Raw genomic sequence first — 19,443 nt, forward strand, 5'->3', positions numbered from 1 at the left:
ACACAGAGTCGGACACGACTGAAGTGACTTAGCAGCAGCAGCAGCAGCCCCTCTAAGCACATGTGTTTACAGTGCTACAAAACTTTTTGCCATTACTTTCAAATTTATAAACTTCTACAGAATACAATTTCAAAATGGAAAAAGTTCAGGTATTCTCTGCTCCTAGGGAGAAGTGAAAGCAAATGGAACAACACCAACACTACCTAAGATGGCACTCAAGCAGAACCTGAAAAGACGTATGTACCTTAAGTGTAAGGTAAAGAGGTGAGGAAAATGCTCCATGAGAGTAAACCTAAAAAGTAAACGGGATTCAGAAAACTAGCAGCTGAATCTAGGAAAACAAGTGACATAACTCCCCAGAATAACAACAGTGCAGTAAGCCTAAATGACAAGCAGTCTACATGGAGCAGGTGATGGAATGATGTTTTCACTGTTACAAATGAAAAAATCAAACCAACATTATATGAAAAGTCTTATCATGTAGAAAATTATTTTAAACTATTAGGAAAATGTAGCCATAAATTTTTTAAAAAATGAAAAACTGATGGAATTATCAACTCAGAATTAAAGTTATACTTTATGGAATAGCACTGAAAACACTTGCACAGAATATGAATTAAACTAAAAACTGTGGTATAACTATGGAGGAGAGAATGGGGACAAAACAGCTATAAGAGATCTAAAACTCATCTAATACATTTACTACCTAAGACTGAAGTCCATCTACAAAGTATTATACATTATTTAGAAGAAATAACAGATAAATGACAAAGAAAGCCAAAAGAATTAAAAGTATTTGTCTTTTCAGTGGAAAGTAGAGTATGTGTAGGTCATTTAGAACTATTTTTTAAATAAGGCAAATGTTAGAAAACAAAATAATGGTTAAAGTCCTAGTCAAATCAAATGAAATCTAAGGAGCCAGAGTTTCATCTATCAACATTATCACTAGCTTTCTAAAGCTAGATGACAGAGCAAAACTGTAAGACCAGACAATATCACTTTAATGATTTAATTTGTACTGACTCAAATAACATCAATTTTTAAATGAAACATCTTCCTGAGGAAATAGTATGCAATTTCCTACCAATAACTTTTGCTCGGTACCAAACTCCATCTTCAAATTTAGCGACACAGGCTTGACCTTGAACTGGACAGAGGATTTCCAGATTTTCTGCATCTTCACTTTTATAGAATTCCTCAATTCCCTTTAATAGAAATAAAAAATCCAGGCTCTCTATCTAAGAAAGAGAGATTAAAGCAGGGATTACAGCATTATAGTTTCACAGAAACTTAAAATTTAAATGTTCCATATATTATAGGCACTGCTCATAAAATGATCAAATATTAGAATTGAATAAGACATAAGCAGCCATGTAATTTATGTTTGAAATATTCTGCTACATAAGTAGTACATAAAAATTAACATATATAGACATAACAAAAATTTATAAAAATCCACAGTCTTCCAGATATCTTAAGATATCCTTCCAGATTTTTTCCTTTTTTTTGGCTGTGCCATGCAGCATGTCAGAACTTCCCTCCCTGACCAGGGACTGAATCTGAGCCCGCAGCAGTAAAAGCACGGAGTCCTAACTACTAGACCACCAGAGAACTCTTGCTTCTAGATCTTTTTCTAAACACATTTTCCATGTTGTTTTTTTTTTACCAAAAATCAGACCATACCATACAATTTGATAATCTGCATTTTTCTATCAATTTTCACATTTTCTGTTTCAGCAAGTGCTCCTACTAGTACTTTTAAACCATACTATATTTCCCTAACTGACCAACTGTGGTGTTGGAAAAGACACTTGAGAGTCCCTTGGACTGCAAGGAGATCAAACCAGTCAATCTTAAAGGAAATCATTTGAATATTCATTGGAAGGATTGATGCTGAAGCTGAAGCTCCAATACTTTGGACACCTGATGCAAAGGGCTGACTCATTAGAAAAGACCCTGATGTTGGAAAAGATTGAAGGCAGGAGAAGAAGGGGACGACAGACAAGGAGATGGTTGGATGGCTGGTATCACCAACTCGATGGACCTGAGTCTGAGCAAGCTGCAGGAGTTGTTGACAGACAGAGAAGCCTGGCATGCTGCAGTCCATGGAGTCGCAAAGAGTCAGACACGACTGAGCAATTGAACTGAACTGACCAAACCCAGTAGCCAATCTAAGACTATGTTTGGTCATCTAAATAAGTCTTTTTTTTTACTAGCAATTTATTTTATTTATTTATTTATTTATTTATTGGGGCACAGATTAGTTTATTAGATCGTGGAGAAGGCATGAACAAAGATCTTATTCTTTTTTTTTTTTTTTTGCCTTTCTTAAATTAGTGTAGTGTTCTTTTAAAAATGATCCTGTCTTATTAAAAAAGATAGTCTGCTATTTTTCTGTAGAATGCATCATCTTCTGGATTTATGTGGTTATGTCTTCATCCTATTATTTACCTTCTTCCTCCACTGAGTTAGGGTATATGCCCTGAATTTCCTCAAAACAGAAAGTTATATCTACAAGTTTGATGGATTCAACCCAAATCTTTTGGCTAGAATACATCATAGTTGAAACACATCAGAAGACAGCATTACTCACTGTTAATAAGCCAAGATTCATCCATGGAATGGGGTGGCAACTCTCATCCCTTCTCTGCACAGTTACATGTTTCCCTTGTGATCACCAAGTAATTCATGCATGTTACTTTGCCATTGTATAAATGTCCAGTTTCCCATGAGCCATCCATCTAATGGTTTTAAACTGAACTGATAAATCTTTAATCAGTAATTTCAGTAGAGTTTGTGAAAAGAATGCATAATGCAGTAGAGGTTTACTAATAAACAGGATTATCTGGTTATTTTAAAACACAATTCCCGAAGTTCCTATACTACTTAAAACATAGTAAAACAAAACCAAGGACAACTGTTTATTTCTCCAAATACCAATTCTTAAAGTTAAAGAATATTTTAAAAACCATCTCAAATGGTCAAAAAATGAGGTTTTTCTCTTTTGTGAGTATAATAATGGAAGTGGAAATTTTCTGAAATTTTTGTTATTTCACTAAAAAATTTTAAAACTATTTAAAGCCTTCTAAACCTTTATTTCTAAGTAGGTAGTATTCATATTCTTCCACTAACTGGCTATTCAAAGGGAACACTGAAATATTCAACAGACAACTGACAGTAGCAAAATTCCAGACTCTGAAGCTTCAAGCTCTCATTTCCTCATAGAAACACTGATAAAACGAGAAACCATCTGAACCAACTTTGTTAGGGCTCTGGAAAACAGTTAAGGCTTACAGCATTGAAGCAAACACCCAATTAAGCTTTCAACATTCAAGGAAGTCAACATAAACATTTGCCAAACACAAACTAAAAGAACACAGACACTTCAGTGACCACACACAAGCAATAGTATTTGCAAGAACAGTTTGAAAAAGTCTCAAAAGAAAAAAACTACCACAGTTTTCAACAGTTTAAAACAAATCCAGTTATGCATGAGTACATGTGTGTGGGGGCTATCTGATTTTCGGAGGTTTACTGTATTATAATAGTTCATGCCTAATTTTCAACAAGAAATCAGAAGACATACAAAGAAATAGGAAAATATGGCTCATTCCAAGTAACAAAGTTCAGTTCAGTTCACTCAGTCGTGTCCGACTCTCTGGTGAACTGCAGCACACCAGGTCTCCCTGTCCATCACCAACTCCCGGAGTTTATTCAAACTCACATCCATTGAGTCGGTGATGCCATCTAACCATCTCATCCCTCTGCCGTCCCCTTCTCCTCCTTCCTTCAATCTTTCCCAACATCAGGGTCTTTTCAAATGAGTCAGCTCTTCACATCAGGTGGCCAAAATACTGGAGTTTCAGCTTCAGCATCAGTCCTTCCAATGAATATTCAGGATTGATTTCCTTTAGGATTGACTGGTTGGATCTTCTTTCAGTCCAAGGGACTCTTAAGAGTCTTCTCCAACAGCACAGTTCAAAAGCATCAATTCTTCTGTGCTCAGTCCTCTTTATAGTCCAACTCTCACATCCATACATGACCACTGGAAAAAACATAGCCTTGACTAGACGGACCTTTGTTGGCAAAGTAATGTCTCTGCTTTTTAATATGCTGTCTAGGTTGGTCGTAACTTTTCTTCCAAGGGATAAGCATCTTTTAATTTCATGGTTGCAGCCACCATCTGCAGTGATTTTGGAGCCCAAAAAAATAAAGTCTGACACTGTTTCCCCATCTATTTCCCATGAAGTGATGGGACCAGATGCCATGATCTTAGTTTTCTGAATGTTGACCTTTAAGCCAACCTTTTCACTCTCCTCTTTCACTTTCATCAAGAGGCTCTTTAGTTCTTCTTTGCTTTCTGTCATAAGGGTAGTGTCATCTGCATATCTGAGGTTACTGATATTTCTCCTAGCAATCTTGATTCCAGCTTGTGCTTCTTCCAGCCCAGCGTTTCTCATGATGTACTCTGCATATAAGTTAAATAAGCAGGGTGACAACATACAGCCTTGATGTACTCCTTTTCCTATTTGGAACCAGTCTGTTGTTCCATGTCCAGTTCTAACTGTTGCTTCCTGACCTGCATACAGATTTCTCAAGAAGGAATACCAGACCTAGTATTCCCATCTCTTGAAGAATTTTCCAGTTTGTTGTGATCCACACAGTCAAAGGCTTTGGTATAGTCAATAAAGCAGAAATAGATGTTTTTCTGGAATTCTCTTGCTTTGTCTATGATCCAACGGATGTTGGCAATTTGATTTCTGGTTCCTCAGCCTTTTCTAAAGCCAGCTTGAACATCTGGAAGTTCACAGTTCACATATTGTTGAAGCCTGGCTTGGAGAATTTTGAGCATTACTTTACTAACATGTGAAATGAGTGCAATTGTGCAGTAGTTTGAGCATTCTTTGGCATTGCCTTTCTTTGACCTTACTTTAATGACCTCATTTTAACTTGATTATCTCTATAAATACTCTGTCTCTAAATAAGGTCATGTTTTGAGTTTCTGGGGGTTATAGCTCCAATCTTTTAGGATTGGAGGAGGCATATCTTTTAGGGGGAGGCATAAATCATCCTGTAATACTTAACTGGTTGGATTTGTAGATTTGTGTATGTCATCAAATTTGGGAAGTTGTTGGTCGTTATTTCTTCAGATAATCTTTCTGTTCCAACAAGGTGGTTGGATGGCATCACCGATTCAATGGACATGAATTTGAGTAAACTCTGGGAGTTGGTGATGGACAGGGAGGCCTGGTATGCTTCAGTCCATGGGGTCACAAAGAGTCGGACACAACTGAGCAACTGAACTGAAAGTAGGTCTTAATCCAGCATGACTAGTTTCCTTATTCAGTTCAGTCAGTCAGTTGTGTCTGATTCCTTGTGACCCCATGGACTGCAGCATGCCAGGCTTCCCTGTCCACCAACAACTCCCAGAGCTTGCTTAGACTTATGGCCATTAAGTCGGTAATGCCATCTAACTATCTCATCCTCTGTCGTCCCCTTTTCCTCTTGCCTTCAATCTTTCCCAGCATCAGGGTCTTTTTCCAATGAGTCAGTTCTTCGCATCAGGTGGCCTAAGTATTGGAGTTTCAGCTTTATCATCAGTCTTTCCCAATAACTATTCAGGACTGATTTCCTTTAGGATTGGCTGGTTTGATCTCCTTGCTGTCCAAGGTGCTCTCAAGAGTCTTCTCCAACACAGTTCAAAAGCATCAATTCTTTGGTGCTCAACTTTCTGTTTATGGTCCACCTCTCACATTCATACATGACTACTGGAAAAACCATAGTTTTGACTAGACGGACCTTTATCAGCAAAGTAATGTCTCTGCTTTTTAATATGCTGTCTAGGTTGGTCATAGCTTTTCTTCCTATGAGCAAGCATCTTTCAATTTCATGGCTGGAAAAAAGGAGTAAAATTGGGCAAAGAGAGAGACACACACACACACAGTAGAATGCTCATAAAGGTGAAGGTAGAAAATGGAGTGAAGTAGAAGCCACTGAACACCAGTATTTTCCAGCTAACCACCAGCAATTAGGGAAATAGATTCATTCTCACTTATGACCTTCAGAAGGAACCAACACTACTAACAACTTGACCTCAATACCTCTAGACTTCAGAACCATGAGACAATAAACTTACACTGTTTAAGCAACTTAATTAGTGGAACTTTCTTATGATACTCTAAGGAATTAATATAGATATTGAAATGGGAAAGCAGGGTGCTGTTGTAATAAATACCTAACATTATGGGAGAAGCTTTGAAATTGGGTTATGAGCAAAAAGAAGAGGAAGAATTATGAGGTACCTGAATGAAAAAAATCCAGATTACCCTGGAAAGATTACTGGTAGAAATATGGATGCTAAAGGTGCTTCTGGTGAGATTTCATAGAGAAATGAGGAATATGATACTGGAAACTGGAGGAAAGGAAATCCTTGTTACACAGGGGTAGAGAACTTAGCTGATTTATACTGTACTGGGTAGAAAGTTGAACTGGATATTTAGTTGAGGAGATTGCTAAGTAAAGTGTCAAAGTGTCAGCCTGGTTTCTCCTTGCTGCTTATAATAAAATGTGAGAAGACAAAGATAAATTGAAGAATAAATTGTTAAACATGAAGGAACCAGAATCTGAAGATTTAGGAATTTCTTAGCCTATTTGTATTTCAAAAAATGAGAAAGCAAGCTCTGGAGAGAACATCAAGGGTATGGCTGGACAGTGTCTGCTGAAGGGAATATGGATGTTATGATTTATGAAGCCAATCAATCATCTCAGCAGAAACACTGCCAGCCTGAACTGAAGGGGACAGAGGTGAGAGGAAATGAAGCAGAGAAGGGTGGTGGGCTTGTGAGATTCTATAGGCAGGAAGAGAGCTGACAGAGTGATCTGGTCATGAACATATGTTTCAAGAAAACAGAGGAGTGATTTTGAAGGTGATTCAGAGGCTCGAGCATGTGCCACTGCTACTGCAGGCCCAGAGCACACAGACCTGAAAGGCAGGGCTGTCTTCTCCTCTGTTCCAGGGATGGGGCCTCCTTCTATGTTTCAGAGTTAGGACAACTCCTCAATTCCATTGGATGAGGCTGCTTCAGGGTTGAGGGGGAAGGGCCACACCCAAGGGGGACTGGAGGACAGAACATCCAGCAGCCAAGGATTATTCTAAAGTCGTAAGATTCTAATGGAATTCTTCCTGCTAGGATTTGTGAGAATAGACTTACTGTCTATTCTCACAAATTTAGAGATAGAGAGGAGTTCTGGCCTAGCTTCAGTTAAAGAATTCTTACTTATACCTGATTGAGCTAATCAGAATTTAGTGATTTTATGTGAGATTCTAGACTTGGACTTGATGTAAGATAATTGATTTTTTGGAACATTGGGATGGGGTGACTGCATGTGAGGTGGAAATTTTTGATAGAGCAGAGAGTGGATTGCTTATGAGTTGGTTTGTGTCCTCCCCTCAAAATATACTAAAGTTCTAACCACCTCCCCCAGGACCTCAATGTGTCCTTATTTGGAGATAGAGTTTTACAGATAGGATCAAGTTAAAATAAAAGTTTTAGGCTGGAGTTAATTCAATATGATTGGTGTCTGTATTAAAAAGCTGAGACAGACAAGTTACACAGAGAGATTGCCACATGAAGGAAGCAGAGACTGCGATGATGTAGCAGAAGCCAAGGAGTGCTAAAGATTGCCAGCAAATCACCAATCTAGTCCAGAGACATGGGACAAATCTCTGTCCCGCCCCCACCCCCCACCTTCCCCGCCAACCTCAGAAGGAAGGAACCAACTCTGATGACTCCCTGACCTTAAACCTGTAAACTCCAGAACTGGGAGTCAATACATTTCTGCTTTTAAAACTACCTACTTTGTGGCATTTTTGGGGGGGGCACCACGCAGCTTGTGGGATCTTAGTTCTCCAACTAGGGATTGAATCCAGCCCCTGCTAGTAAAAGAAGAGTCCTAATCAATCAATGAACCACCAGAGAATTCCCTGTTGCACTTTGTTATAGCAGACTTAGAATGTTAATATACTCAAAAAACCCAAGTTAGGATAAATTCAAAGAGAGACACACTAGATGCATGATGAACAAACCGTCAATAGCCATACAAAGAGAACCGTGAAAGCAGTAAGAGAAAAGTGACTTCTCAGATATAAGGGATCATCAATAAGATGATCAGCGGATTTTTCATCAGAAACCTTGGAGGTCAGAATGTAATCAGAAGATACACTTAAAAGAGCTAAAGAAAGAACTGTCAACTGAGAATTATAGATCCAGCAAGACTATCCTTCAAAAATGAGGGAGTAATAAGCCATTCACAGATCAACAAGAGGTAAGGAAGTTCACTACCACTAGACCTGCCTTATAAAAAGGGCTAAAGGGAGTCCCTTCAGAAGGAAATGAAAGGATGCTAGAGCATAACGTAAATTCACATCAAGATATACATATCTGTGATTAACATAAACACACAAATATGAAAGCCAGTATTATTAACTTTGGTTTCTAACTCTACTTTCATTTTCTATAAGATTTAAAAGACAAATGCACACAAATAATTATAAGTCTACATTATTGAGTATTTGATGTACAAAGATTAATTTTTTTCCCAAGATTAATTTTTGAGATTGGTATTATTTAAAAGGGAAATGGAGCTATACAGAAGTAGGGTTTTGTGCAGTTAAAGTTGATATTAATTCAGATTAGATTTCTGTAGGATGTTTCACATAACTTTAATTACACATAATTTTTACATATAATTACACATAACTTTAGGATGTTACATGTAATCCTCATGGTAACAATAAACACAGATATACAAAAGGAACCGAATGACACTACAGTTTGTCACACCCATGTTCACTGCAGCATCATTCACAATAGTCAAGAGGTAGAACCAAGCCAAATGTTCATCAATGGATGACTGAATTAATAAAATGTAGTATACACATAAAAAAAATGTAGTATACACATACAATGGAATATTTAATTAGCCTTAAAGTAAGTTCTATTGCATGCTACAACATGGATGAACCTGGAGGGCATTATGGTAAGTGAAACAAGCCAGTGACAAAAGGACAAATACAGGTATCCCTGGTATCTGAAAGTAGTGTTCTTATGAAATCTTTTGTAAGCCAAAATGTAGTAAAGCAAAGAGGCTGACTTTTCTTTGGTAAGACCAATGTAGGTTTTTCAGAAAAATGAAATTTGTGTAAACTGAACTTCTGAAAAGCAGGGTACTGTTTGATTCCACTTATATGAGTATCTAAATAGTCAAATTCATAGAAGAAAGTAGAACTGTGGTTGTTAGCAGTTGGGGGTAGAATGAAACAGGCAATTACTGTTCAGGGAGTACCAAGTTTCAGTTTTTCAAGATGAACAAATTCTACAGATCAGCATGCTGTACAATAATGTGAGTTAGTGAATACTACAGAACTGTATATTTTGAAGTGGTTAAGAAAGCAAACTTTGTATATGAAGGACTGACAGCTTTTCTTCTAAGAATGATAATAAGAATGCATGCATGCTTTTGCCATTGCTATTTAATATAGTTTTATAAGTTCTAGCCAGAGTAATTAGGCAAATATATATATATGTATATGGCATTTATAGTAATTAGGCAAATATATATAAGCCAACCAAATTGATAAGAAACAGGAAAATGATCTCTTTTCTAGGTAAAAAACCCTAAAGAGGCCACAAAAATACTAGCAGGTCTAATAAATGGGCTTCCCAGATGGAGCTAGTGGTAAAGAATCCGCCTGCTAATGAGGAGACAAGAGACACAGGTTCGATCCCTGGGTTGGGAAGATTCCTTGGAGGAAGGCAAGGCAACCCACTCCAGTATCCTTGCCTGGAGAATTCCATGGACAGAGGAGTCTGGCGGGCTACAGCCCATGGGGCCACAAAGAGTTGGACACAATTAAGCACACAAAGATGTAGACTACAAAATGATTACAAAAAATCACATGCATTTCTACACACTAACAATGAACAGTCCAAATGGAAATTAAGAAAACTCATTTTACAGCAGAATAAAAAGAATATACTCAGGAATAAATATAACTGATCATACGGACTTGTACACTTGTTGTACAGTACACAGCACTGCTACAAAATAAATGGAAAAACATTCCATGTTCATGAACTGGAAGATTTAACAGTTAAGATGTCAATACCCAGGGCTTCCCTGGCTGTCCAGTGGTTAAGAATCTGCCTTCCAATGCAGGGGACACGGATTCGATCCTGGCCTTGGAGGATCCCACATGCCATGAAACAACCAAGTCCGTGTGCCACAACTCTAGAGCCAGCACTCTAGAGCCTGTAAGCTGCAACTATGGAGGCCCATGCATCTAGAGTCCATGCTCTGCAACAAGAAAAGTCTCTACAGTGAGAAGCCTGCACACAGCAACAAAGAGTAGCTCCCACTTGCTGCAACTAGAGAAAGCCTTGCAACAATGAAGACCGAAATAAAGTCATAAATAAAATCTTTTAAAAAAGGATGTCAGTACCCAAAGCAATTTACAATTCAAAGCTATCCCTATCAGAATCCCAATGATGTTTCATGTAGAATAGAAAAACTCATACTAGAGACTTCCCTGATGGTCCAGTGGTTATGAATCTGTTTGCTAATGCAGGGGACATGGATTTGATCCCTGATTTGGGAAGATTTTACATGCTGTGGGGCAACTAAGCCCATGTCCCACAACTACTGAGCCCGTGTGCTGTGACTATTGAAGTTCACACACCCTAGAGCCTATGATCTACAAGAGAAGCCACCACAACAAGAAGCCCTCACACCAAAACTAGAGAGTAGCCCCCACTTGCCTCAACTAGAGAAAAGCTCACACACAGAAGTGAAGGTCCACTACAGCCATTAAAAAAATAAGTAAAATTTTTAAAAAGAGAAAAACTCATCCTAAAAGTCACATGAGATCTCAAGGGACCCCAAAGTTCAAAAACAACCTTGAAAAAGAACAAAGTTGGACAGCTCACACATTATCATTTCAAAACCTGCTACAAAGCCACAGTAAATAAAACTGTGCCACTCAGCAATCAGATGAGAAACAAAAGGTACCCAACTTGGAAGGGAAGAGTTAAAATTGTCACTATATGCAAATAACGTGATCCTATAGAAGACCCTAAGGACACCACACACACACAAAAAACTGTTCAAAAATAAATGAACTCAGCAAAGCAGTAAGACACAAGATTAACACCCAGAAATCAGTTTCATTTCTTTACACTAACCATGAAAATATCAGAAAGGGAATGTAAAAACACAATACCTTTTAAAGTTGCACCAAAAAAAATACAGCTATCAAGAAACTTGACCAAGGAAGAGAAAGACTTAATATGCTGAGAACTATAAAATATTAATAAAGGAAATTAAAGAGGACTCAAAGAAATGGAAAGATAATACCATGCTCTTGGATTGGAAAAATATTGTTTAAAAGGCAACACTACCCAAAACAATCTATAGATTGAATGCAATCACAATCAAATTACTCATGACAGTTTTCATACAACTACAACAATAATCCAAAAATTTACATAGAACCTTAAAATACCGAGAACTGCCAAAGTAATCCTGAGGAAAAAAAAAGAAAGAGGCATAACTCATCCAGATTTCAAATAATACTACAAAGCTCCAGTAATTAATGGAAGGACTGATGCTGAAGCTGAAACTCCAATACTTTGGCCACCTGATACGAAGAGCTGACTTATCTGAAAAGACCCTGATGCTGGGAAAGATTGAAGGCAGGAGGAGAAGGGGACGACAAAGGATGAGATGGTTGGACGGTATCACTGACTCAATGGACATGAGTTTCGGTAAATTCTGGGAGTTGGTGATGGACAGGGAGGCCTGGCATGCTGCAGTCCATGGGGTCACAAAGAGTCGGATATGACTGAGCGACTGAATTTAACTCAACAGTAATCAAAGTTGTATGGTATTGGTAAAAAATCAGACATATGGATCAATGGAACAGAACAGAGAGCCCAGAAATATATACACATGCCTATGATCAGGTGACAGGCTTTGAGTGAGTCCGGCTCAGTCCTGGCTCTACTCTTTTGTAGCCATATGACCTCTGCAAGTTGCTTCAGGCCTTTGGTTAGAATTTCCACTTCTTAAAATGAATGTAATAGTATCCTCCTCATAAGACTGATGTAAAGATTAATGAGTTAATTCACACAAAACATTATGGCCCTTACAATGCATTAATTCATATAGAACATGGACACAAAGAGATCAATAATGACAAACCTTAATGCTGGTAGCTATCTAAAACAAACCCATCAATCATATATCCAAATAGACAATGGAATGCCTTTAACTGGAATCTATTTTAATGTTCAAATTCAGAATATTACCTAGCAATAAATAAATCCTCATACATTATCAGAAATGGGTGTTATTTTATTTTGATCTGCCAGTTCTATATGCTCTCCTGCTTTCTAGATTTCAGAAGGTAGCAAGAAATATTTATACATTAGGGATCCTTCATTTTCCTTCCCCTTCCTATTTTCACTAACTTGCATGATGACGATTTCCTTCAATTTACTATGAATCACGTGAGTTTCTTGTTTAAAGTTGCAGCTACCAAGAAACTTAAAATTTATAGAAGGCTGACAGCAGTTTGTTTGCTCTAGAATGCATACTGGGCACTCATTTCCATTATACATTTTACTTAGTATTTGAAAAAATACGTTGTCTCAAAGGACCATTATATACTTACCAACTGAAGATAGAAATCAGAAGGACTATTTATATGACAAACCATAACTGAAACATCTGTCATTTCTTTAGGCAAAATAGGTGGAGGATAGTGTAAGGTCGTATTTTTTCCAGAATGACTTCTTGGTGTTTGAGATCTAAACCTAATTAAAAGCACAATTAAAAGCATAAGCAAGAGCCATTCTCCTAAGATCTCTCTTCTCTCAGTGAATTGATCTGAAGAAAAGACCTGCACATATACTGATTTATCTACCAAGAATATTTTCCCAACCTTTCTCTTCTAATTTATAATATTTTGTGGCATTATCTTTAATTATCAAATAAGCATAAATAAGAGGTCAAGTCTCAAAACTCAATAATTAATCTTTAAGTTTGTGTTGGAGCATTTTTGAGTTGGGCCTACATTTAGTACTCAAAGTTTCTACTCTTTTGGTTGACATGATACTCATGGTCTATGGCCACTCAAGGAAGGCCAGCTGAGGGTTTTCTTTGGCCCCTTCCAGCTACAATAGCCTACTTAAGTTTTACAGAATGCAATCTACTTGGGTCACTTCCAGACTGTTATTGCTCAGGACAGAAAGTATCTTCCATTATCTCTGTGGTTACTTTTATCTCTTTGTTCATCACAGACAAGAAAGAAAAGAAATATAAGTATCTACTCGAGATTCATATATTAATATACAGTAGTGATTATGATCTTACTCCAAAGCTTAGAAAATTTAAATAAGGAACTGTTAAACACTAGCTACTTGTAAGGTTAGCTAGAGTCTAAAAAAAAAGTTCACTATCTTACCAGTAACTTCTATTTTGAGCTACCTTAATATCCCTATTTCCTTAAATCAAATGATCTGAATCCAATTTTCACACAACTGTACTTGGAAAACTCTGACAGAGATACCTTTAAATTCTCAGAATATGTTACGGTGTGCTCCCTGATAGTCTAGTGCTTAGGATTGGGTGCTCCCTCTTAAGAGTATGTTATAGTTCACTTTAGAGCCCATGTTTTTTTAAAGGTAAAATCTGCTATTCTGATCTATAGCTATAACCTTGAAGATATTTATGTTTTAATAAGTTACCTACCTTGCTAGTTCCATAAAAACTAATGCATCTCTAAGAGACACAGGCATATCACTGCTTATTTTATTTGTTGGTGGTTTTTGCAGATCTACAATAAGCACACCATCTTCTTCTTTAAAAACTTTCATTAAAACAGCCTTCTTATTTACCATTTTCAAAAATTCTATTTTAGCTTCTTCTCCCCAGCCTTCACTCTATGGAAAAAGTAAAATTTCAATGTGTTCAGTAATTATAATTAACTCTAAATGGTACAATATTGTAGATTTATCTTTCTAACAGTAAATTTGAGCAAAGGCACTGAACCAACCATAGATAGAAGAAGATAGAAACAACTGGGCTCACAAACCCAAGGAGGAGTCTTTATGTATGTACAATGTACAGATCATACTTGGATTTTATTAACGTGGTCTCAAGGTGACCATAAGCTGTTGCACTTCAGGACTTAGTTTTACTTGTGAATATTAATATGAAAATAATAAATAAAAATTTAAAGATAAAAGAAGTATTGACATACAAAATTTCCCCTTAAACGATGAGATACAAAAGGTAATTCTAAAAGTATAATGGAAGCCATGTAATACATTAGATATTTATAATCATCATCAGATGCTTAGTTTCCATTACTAGCAATATACGAGGCACATGCTACTTAAATAATAAGGAAAAATACTCACCCATTGAAAAAAATTAAAAAAAAATTGTGCTCACTGATCTTTGAATCTTTAAGTACGCATACATTTCACGGGTCAAAACCACATATTCCTTAAAAATAAAAAATTTTCTAAAGATTTTATGAACATAAAAAAGTAAAACCTACTCAGAATAGATAAGTGCAAAAAAAAAAGTTTTATCCTTCATAGGATAAAATCAAAATAATTTTGAGGAAAACATCAGTGCTAATATTTTTATATGTTTCCTTTTATTTCTTTATTCATTCTTTCAAATATTTGTTGAATGCCTACTGTGTGCTAGGTGATTTGCTAAGTGCTGGAATACAAAGATGAACAAAGGCACAGACTCCTGTTTTCAGACTTTCTAATAATACAACTGCTTAACATGTATTCTTACACACAATTTCTGTCTTCTAGGAGTTTCAAATCTTTCTGGGGAACAAATATTCATAAATAATACAAAAGCAGAATGCAATATAGTTAATAAGTAGTGAGCAAAGAGTCATGAAAATAGAGAAGAAATGTATAGAAACATATGCCATACCATGTCAAATTTTTTTCTCTCCATATTTATTTGACTCTAAAATTTAGTGGTTTACTCAGATATTCACCCATCATTAAGTTCATATACACATATTAAGTATAATCTCCCATTAAGATCAATTCTGATTGTAGAAATGGAAGTTCAATTCCTTTTTCACTTGCACCAATAGTTTATTATGCAAAAGGTATTTAACAAGTGAACTGGTGCCATGAACCTACATTCAGTAATCTGAACCCTAAAGCATAGTTAAAATTGGACTATTTGGCCCCCAAACAAGAAATAATTTAAGTCTCACTTACTGAATTCTGTGGAACAATGTCTTTCAATGAACATGGATGTGCTAGTGGCTGGACATCTTTCAGCAGTTCTTCAATATATGGCTCAGACTTTCTCAGAACCAGACATAAGTCATTTAGTATGATATGCTGCTTAGCAATGTGCTCTGATCTCACATGAGAGTCACCAACTCTGGGAAGAATTCAAGCAATAGTTAATGAAAATAATGCTTCAAGCCCAAGCTTGTCTTAGCCCACAAAAGGTATGCATTTAGAATACCTTAGAATTCTACACATTCTCTTTTTAAGTTAAATCTTCTAGAAAGTTATATTCTGATTCATACTATCTCATAATATAGATTCAACCTATCTTTTAAAACCACAGACACTATTTTTACCTACAGAATAAATCTCAACAGCCTTTATCTGGATTATCTTTCATATATATAAAGGCATAATGACACACCCAAACAGCAATATATTTGTTTATAAAGTTATGACCATTTAATAAAATGACCATGCAAGAGTTAATACCGGTCCTTACTACAAGAACCTCTTCAATTTGCTTTATTTTGCTGTAAGACTAATGGAAACATTTCTGAACACCTAGAATGAGCTAGACACTATGCCACTTTAATATGAATAATGAGATTAAATAAATATGATTGAAATTTTTACTCATCTGGCAACTAACGAACATTTAAAAGAAAGAAAATTTTTGTGCTTCATTCTCTGCTTTGAAGCAATGTAGAAGATTATTTAAGTTTGAAACATCAAAAAGTTCTTTTTCTAAGCTCCCCATCTAGTAGCACTGTTAAAGTATAATACTTTGCTAATTTAGTAATGAGTAAGACAAATTTCAAAGCAAAATAAAAAGTATATGACTTGGAAGTGAAGAAGGATAACTTATTTCTACCTCTTCCTAATTTTCTTTATTCTTTAGTATTACCCCATCACAAGTGTTTCTAAGCAGGCAAGGAATATATAATACTTATAACATACCCTGCAACAATGAGCACTTCAGAATTTCCAAAATCTACCATGAATATTTGTATTAGTGCAACTTCACGGACTGAGAATTTGGTTGGACTACAAAGTTTTCTAATACTTTCACTTCCCATTGGAATTAATTCAGTAATAGTTCCTCGACACCACATTCCATTTTCAATACTGTTGATAAATATTCTTGCACCTACATAATGGAGACAAATGATTATCAATGTCTACAAAGAAAATATCTAATTACCTCTAATTTACAAACAAGTACATTAGATTCTATCACAAAAAAGTCTTAATTCACTTATTAACTGGTGATATACTACTGAGTCAGTGCTATGAGAGGGATCAAAGGTAGTATATTTTGGCAATTTCTGTTATACAGAATCTTGTGAACTAGACAGGAAGGTGAAAATACAGAGTATCAAGCCAGCAGTCCTTTATTGAGGACCTGTGTTTTATGAACTATAATAAAGATGAGTAAGACTGTCCTGCTCAAGAAAGGAGAGGAGCCCAAATCCCTTAGGGCATGGTGTGGCACACCCCACCGCACGTCAGGACTGTCGGGACTGGGTTTCAGTGTGGAGAACCCTTCGTCCTGGGACATGGGGTCTGGCTGGAAAGGCGGCCACTCCCTCGACTGTCTTGCATGGCACATTCGTGGGGAACCTGGTACTAAACCATTCGTAGATGACCTGCTTCTGGGACGGGGTTTCCAACGAAGCAGAGCAGTTCCCTTGCTGTAATCTATTCAAAGTCAGCCCTCGACACAAGGGTTTGTAAAAAACAGAAGAAAAAAAAAAGAATAACAAGAAATCTAATTTTTTCTTAAAAAAAAAAAAAAGGAGAGGAGACATGCAAGTAAATGACTATCAATCACTGTACTTATAACAGTAAAGATCATCCTTGTACATGTACACACACACACATGTACAGATACAGACGTACTGAAATCTATAAAATACTTAGGTAGCATAAAGGAAGATGCAATGACCTTCTCTTGGTTAAAGGGGAGTAAAAGTTAGGAAACCAAGAAAGGCAGAGCGTGAAAGGCAAAAATTAAGAAATTAATACACAATGGAGTTCAGAAAAGGGGAAAGTGAACCAAGGATTGAACAGCAGAAGAAGACCTTATGGAAGGATCAGATGAATTACAAATTAATAACTAGAAAAAAAATCAAGTTAGAATGAAGCCTGAATTTTTACTTTTACTATCAGCTCAGCAATGTTCTCAGTAGTTTGTGTCTGAATTTACCTTCTCCCCACAACAACCCCACAGATATGCTGCTTCCAGCCCATAGGTAAGGACACCAGGCAAAGAGAGGCTGCAAATCCAGCCCAAGCCGCATGGCTACTTACAAGAGGGAGGAAGAGAACCCATGCAATCTTGGAGCCCATTCTCTTAACAACTGAGCTAACATCAGAGATGAATTTGATAAGATTTGTTCATTTACCCTATAGAGAGAGGCTGCAAAATCCCCTCTCCATTTGCTAATAAGAACAGGATAGCTCAAGGGCACACAGGATAACCTTTCAAGTTCTACCAAAACTTGTACTTGGCCTTGAGACTTTCATCAACCTTCCTCTTATGTTGATACATTATATAACCAATATTCTTAAACTGTATTCTATTGAACTATTCTTTGTTGAAATGGATGAGATAAAAGCCTATTGAAGCCTTTTGCTGTTCTTTATAATGAAAAGCTCAGACAGAAAAAGGGAACAAGAGGATACTCAGCTAAAGCACTGTATTACATTTCTTCCCTTAACACTAATTTCTCAAAAGATAATGAGTATATAAACTATGTATATCTACCTTGAAATAATTATCCGTGACAACTTAAAGAATGATATTTTGACTTTCTTAGAATATTTTCTGAAACTAAACTGAGCTCTTTTATATATATATTAAATTTAGAGAATTATTTGCAGTCATTAAAAATTTAACTATATATAAGTTTACCACTATACTTCCCTCCTTAGACATTCAAATTTAAAAACTGTTAACTTTAAAAATTATTATTCATTTTATCAGAAGTATATGATGATTCTAATCTTCTGATATTCTGATAAGCTACAAAGATCAGCTGAGAGTTAGCAACACGTTTAAAGAACTACCAATATAAAGTTGGGGCTTCTCTGATGGCTCAATGGTAAAGAATCCACCTGCCAATCCAAGAGATGCAGGTTCGATCCCTCGGTCAGGAAGATCCCCTAAGAGAAGAAAATGGCAACTAACTGCAGTATTCTTGCCTGGACAGAGGAGCCTTGAGGCTATAGTCCATCAGGCCTCAAAGAGTCAGACATGACTTAGCGACTAAACAGCAGCAGCAACAAATATAAAGCTGAATAGATAATATAGTACTTTTTGATATCAGTTATATACAGGCATTGAATGATATTAATAGAATGAGAAAATGCTCTACTAATAAATCAAATCACAGCTTCATTAGAGTATAATCATATTTACTCAACATTAAAGAAGATATTTGTAATGAAAGCCTGTACTGTATGTACTTAGTCACTCAGTCATGTCTGACTCTTTGTGACTCCATGGACTGTAGCCCGCCAGGCTCCTCTGCCCATGGGGATTCTCTAGGCAAGAATACTGGATTAGGCTGCCATGCCCTCCTCCAGGGGATCTTCCCAACCCAGGGATCAAACCCAGGTCTCCCGCATTGCAGGCGGATTCTTTACCATCTGAGCCACCAGGGAAGCCCATGAATACTGGAGTGGTTAGCCTATCCCTTCTCCAAGAGATCTTCCCGACCCAGGAATCAAACCAGGGTCTCGTGCATTGCAGGCAGATTCTTTACCAGCTGAGCTACCAATGAAAGCCTAATTTATGGCAAATTATACACAGAATTAAGATGCATTGATTAAATTTACCAGCTACCTTCTGTATGGCACTAGGAAATAAGATGCACTGCCCTGCATCTATCTCATTTAGATGTTCAATGACATCTTCAACATCCACATGAGGATAGCAAGGGATGATATGCATACTACAAGAAACACTTAGAGAAATACTTTTCTCTAGAGACAAGGGGACAAATTATTTAACCCATTATGGACTTTATAATTTAAAAAATCTCACCATACTCCATAATGGAGTTTTTGTGTATATTTCACTCAACAGTCAATTTTATGT

The 19,443-nt window shown here is 36.6% G+C and overlaps 1 protein-coding gene across 3 annotated transcripts in view; it reads right to left on the reverse strand.

The window, feature by feature from the left end:
• RNF17 (ring finger protein 17) overlaps positions 1 to 19,443 on the reverse strand; it is a 110,706-nt gene that overhangs the window by 54,631 nt on the left and 36,632 nt on the right. For all 3 annotated transcript variants that reach the window (XM_002691869.6, XM_059892247.1, XM_059892248.1), the window contains 5 exons: positions 16,299 to 16,488; positions 15,321 to 15,489; positions 13,810 to 14,000; positions 12,731 to 12,872; positions 1,085 to 1,238 (listed from right to left, as the gene is read on the reverse strand). In XM_002691869.6, the coding sequence (XP_002691915.3) occupies positions 1,085 to 1,238; positions 12,731 to 12,872; positions 13,810 to 14,000; positions 15,321 to 15,489; positions 16,299 to 16,488 (846 nt within the window). The remainder of the gene's footprint in view (positions 1 to 1,084; positions 1,239 to 12,730; positions 12,873 to 13,809; positions 14,001 to 15,320; positions 15,490 to 16,298; positions 16,489 to 19,443) is intronic.

This window comes from Bos taurus, chromosome 12 (genome assembly GCF_002263795.3).
Source record: "Bos taurus isolate L1 Dominette 01449 registration number 42190680 breed Hereford chromosome 12, ARS-UCD2.0, whole genome shotgun sequence".
NCBI lineage: Eukaryota > Metazoa > Chordata > Mammalia > Artiodactyla > Bovidae > Bos > Bos taurus.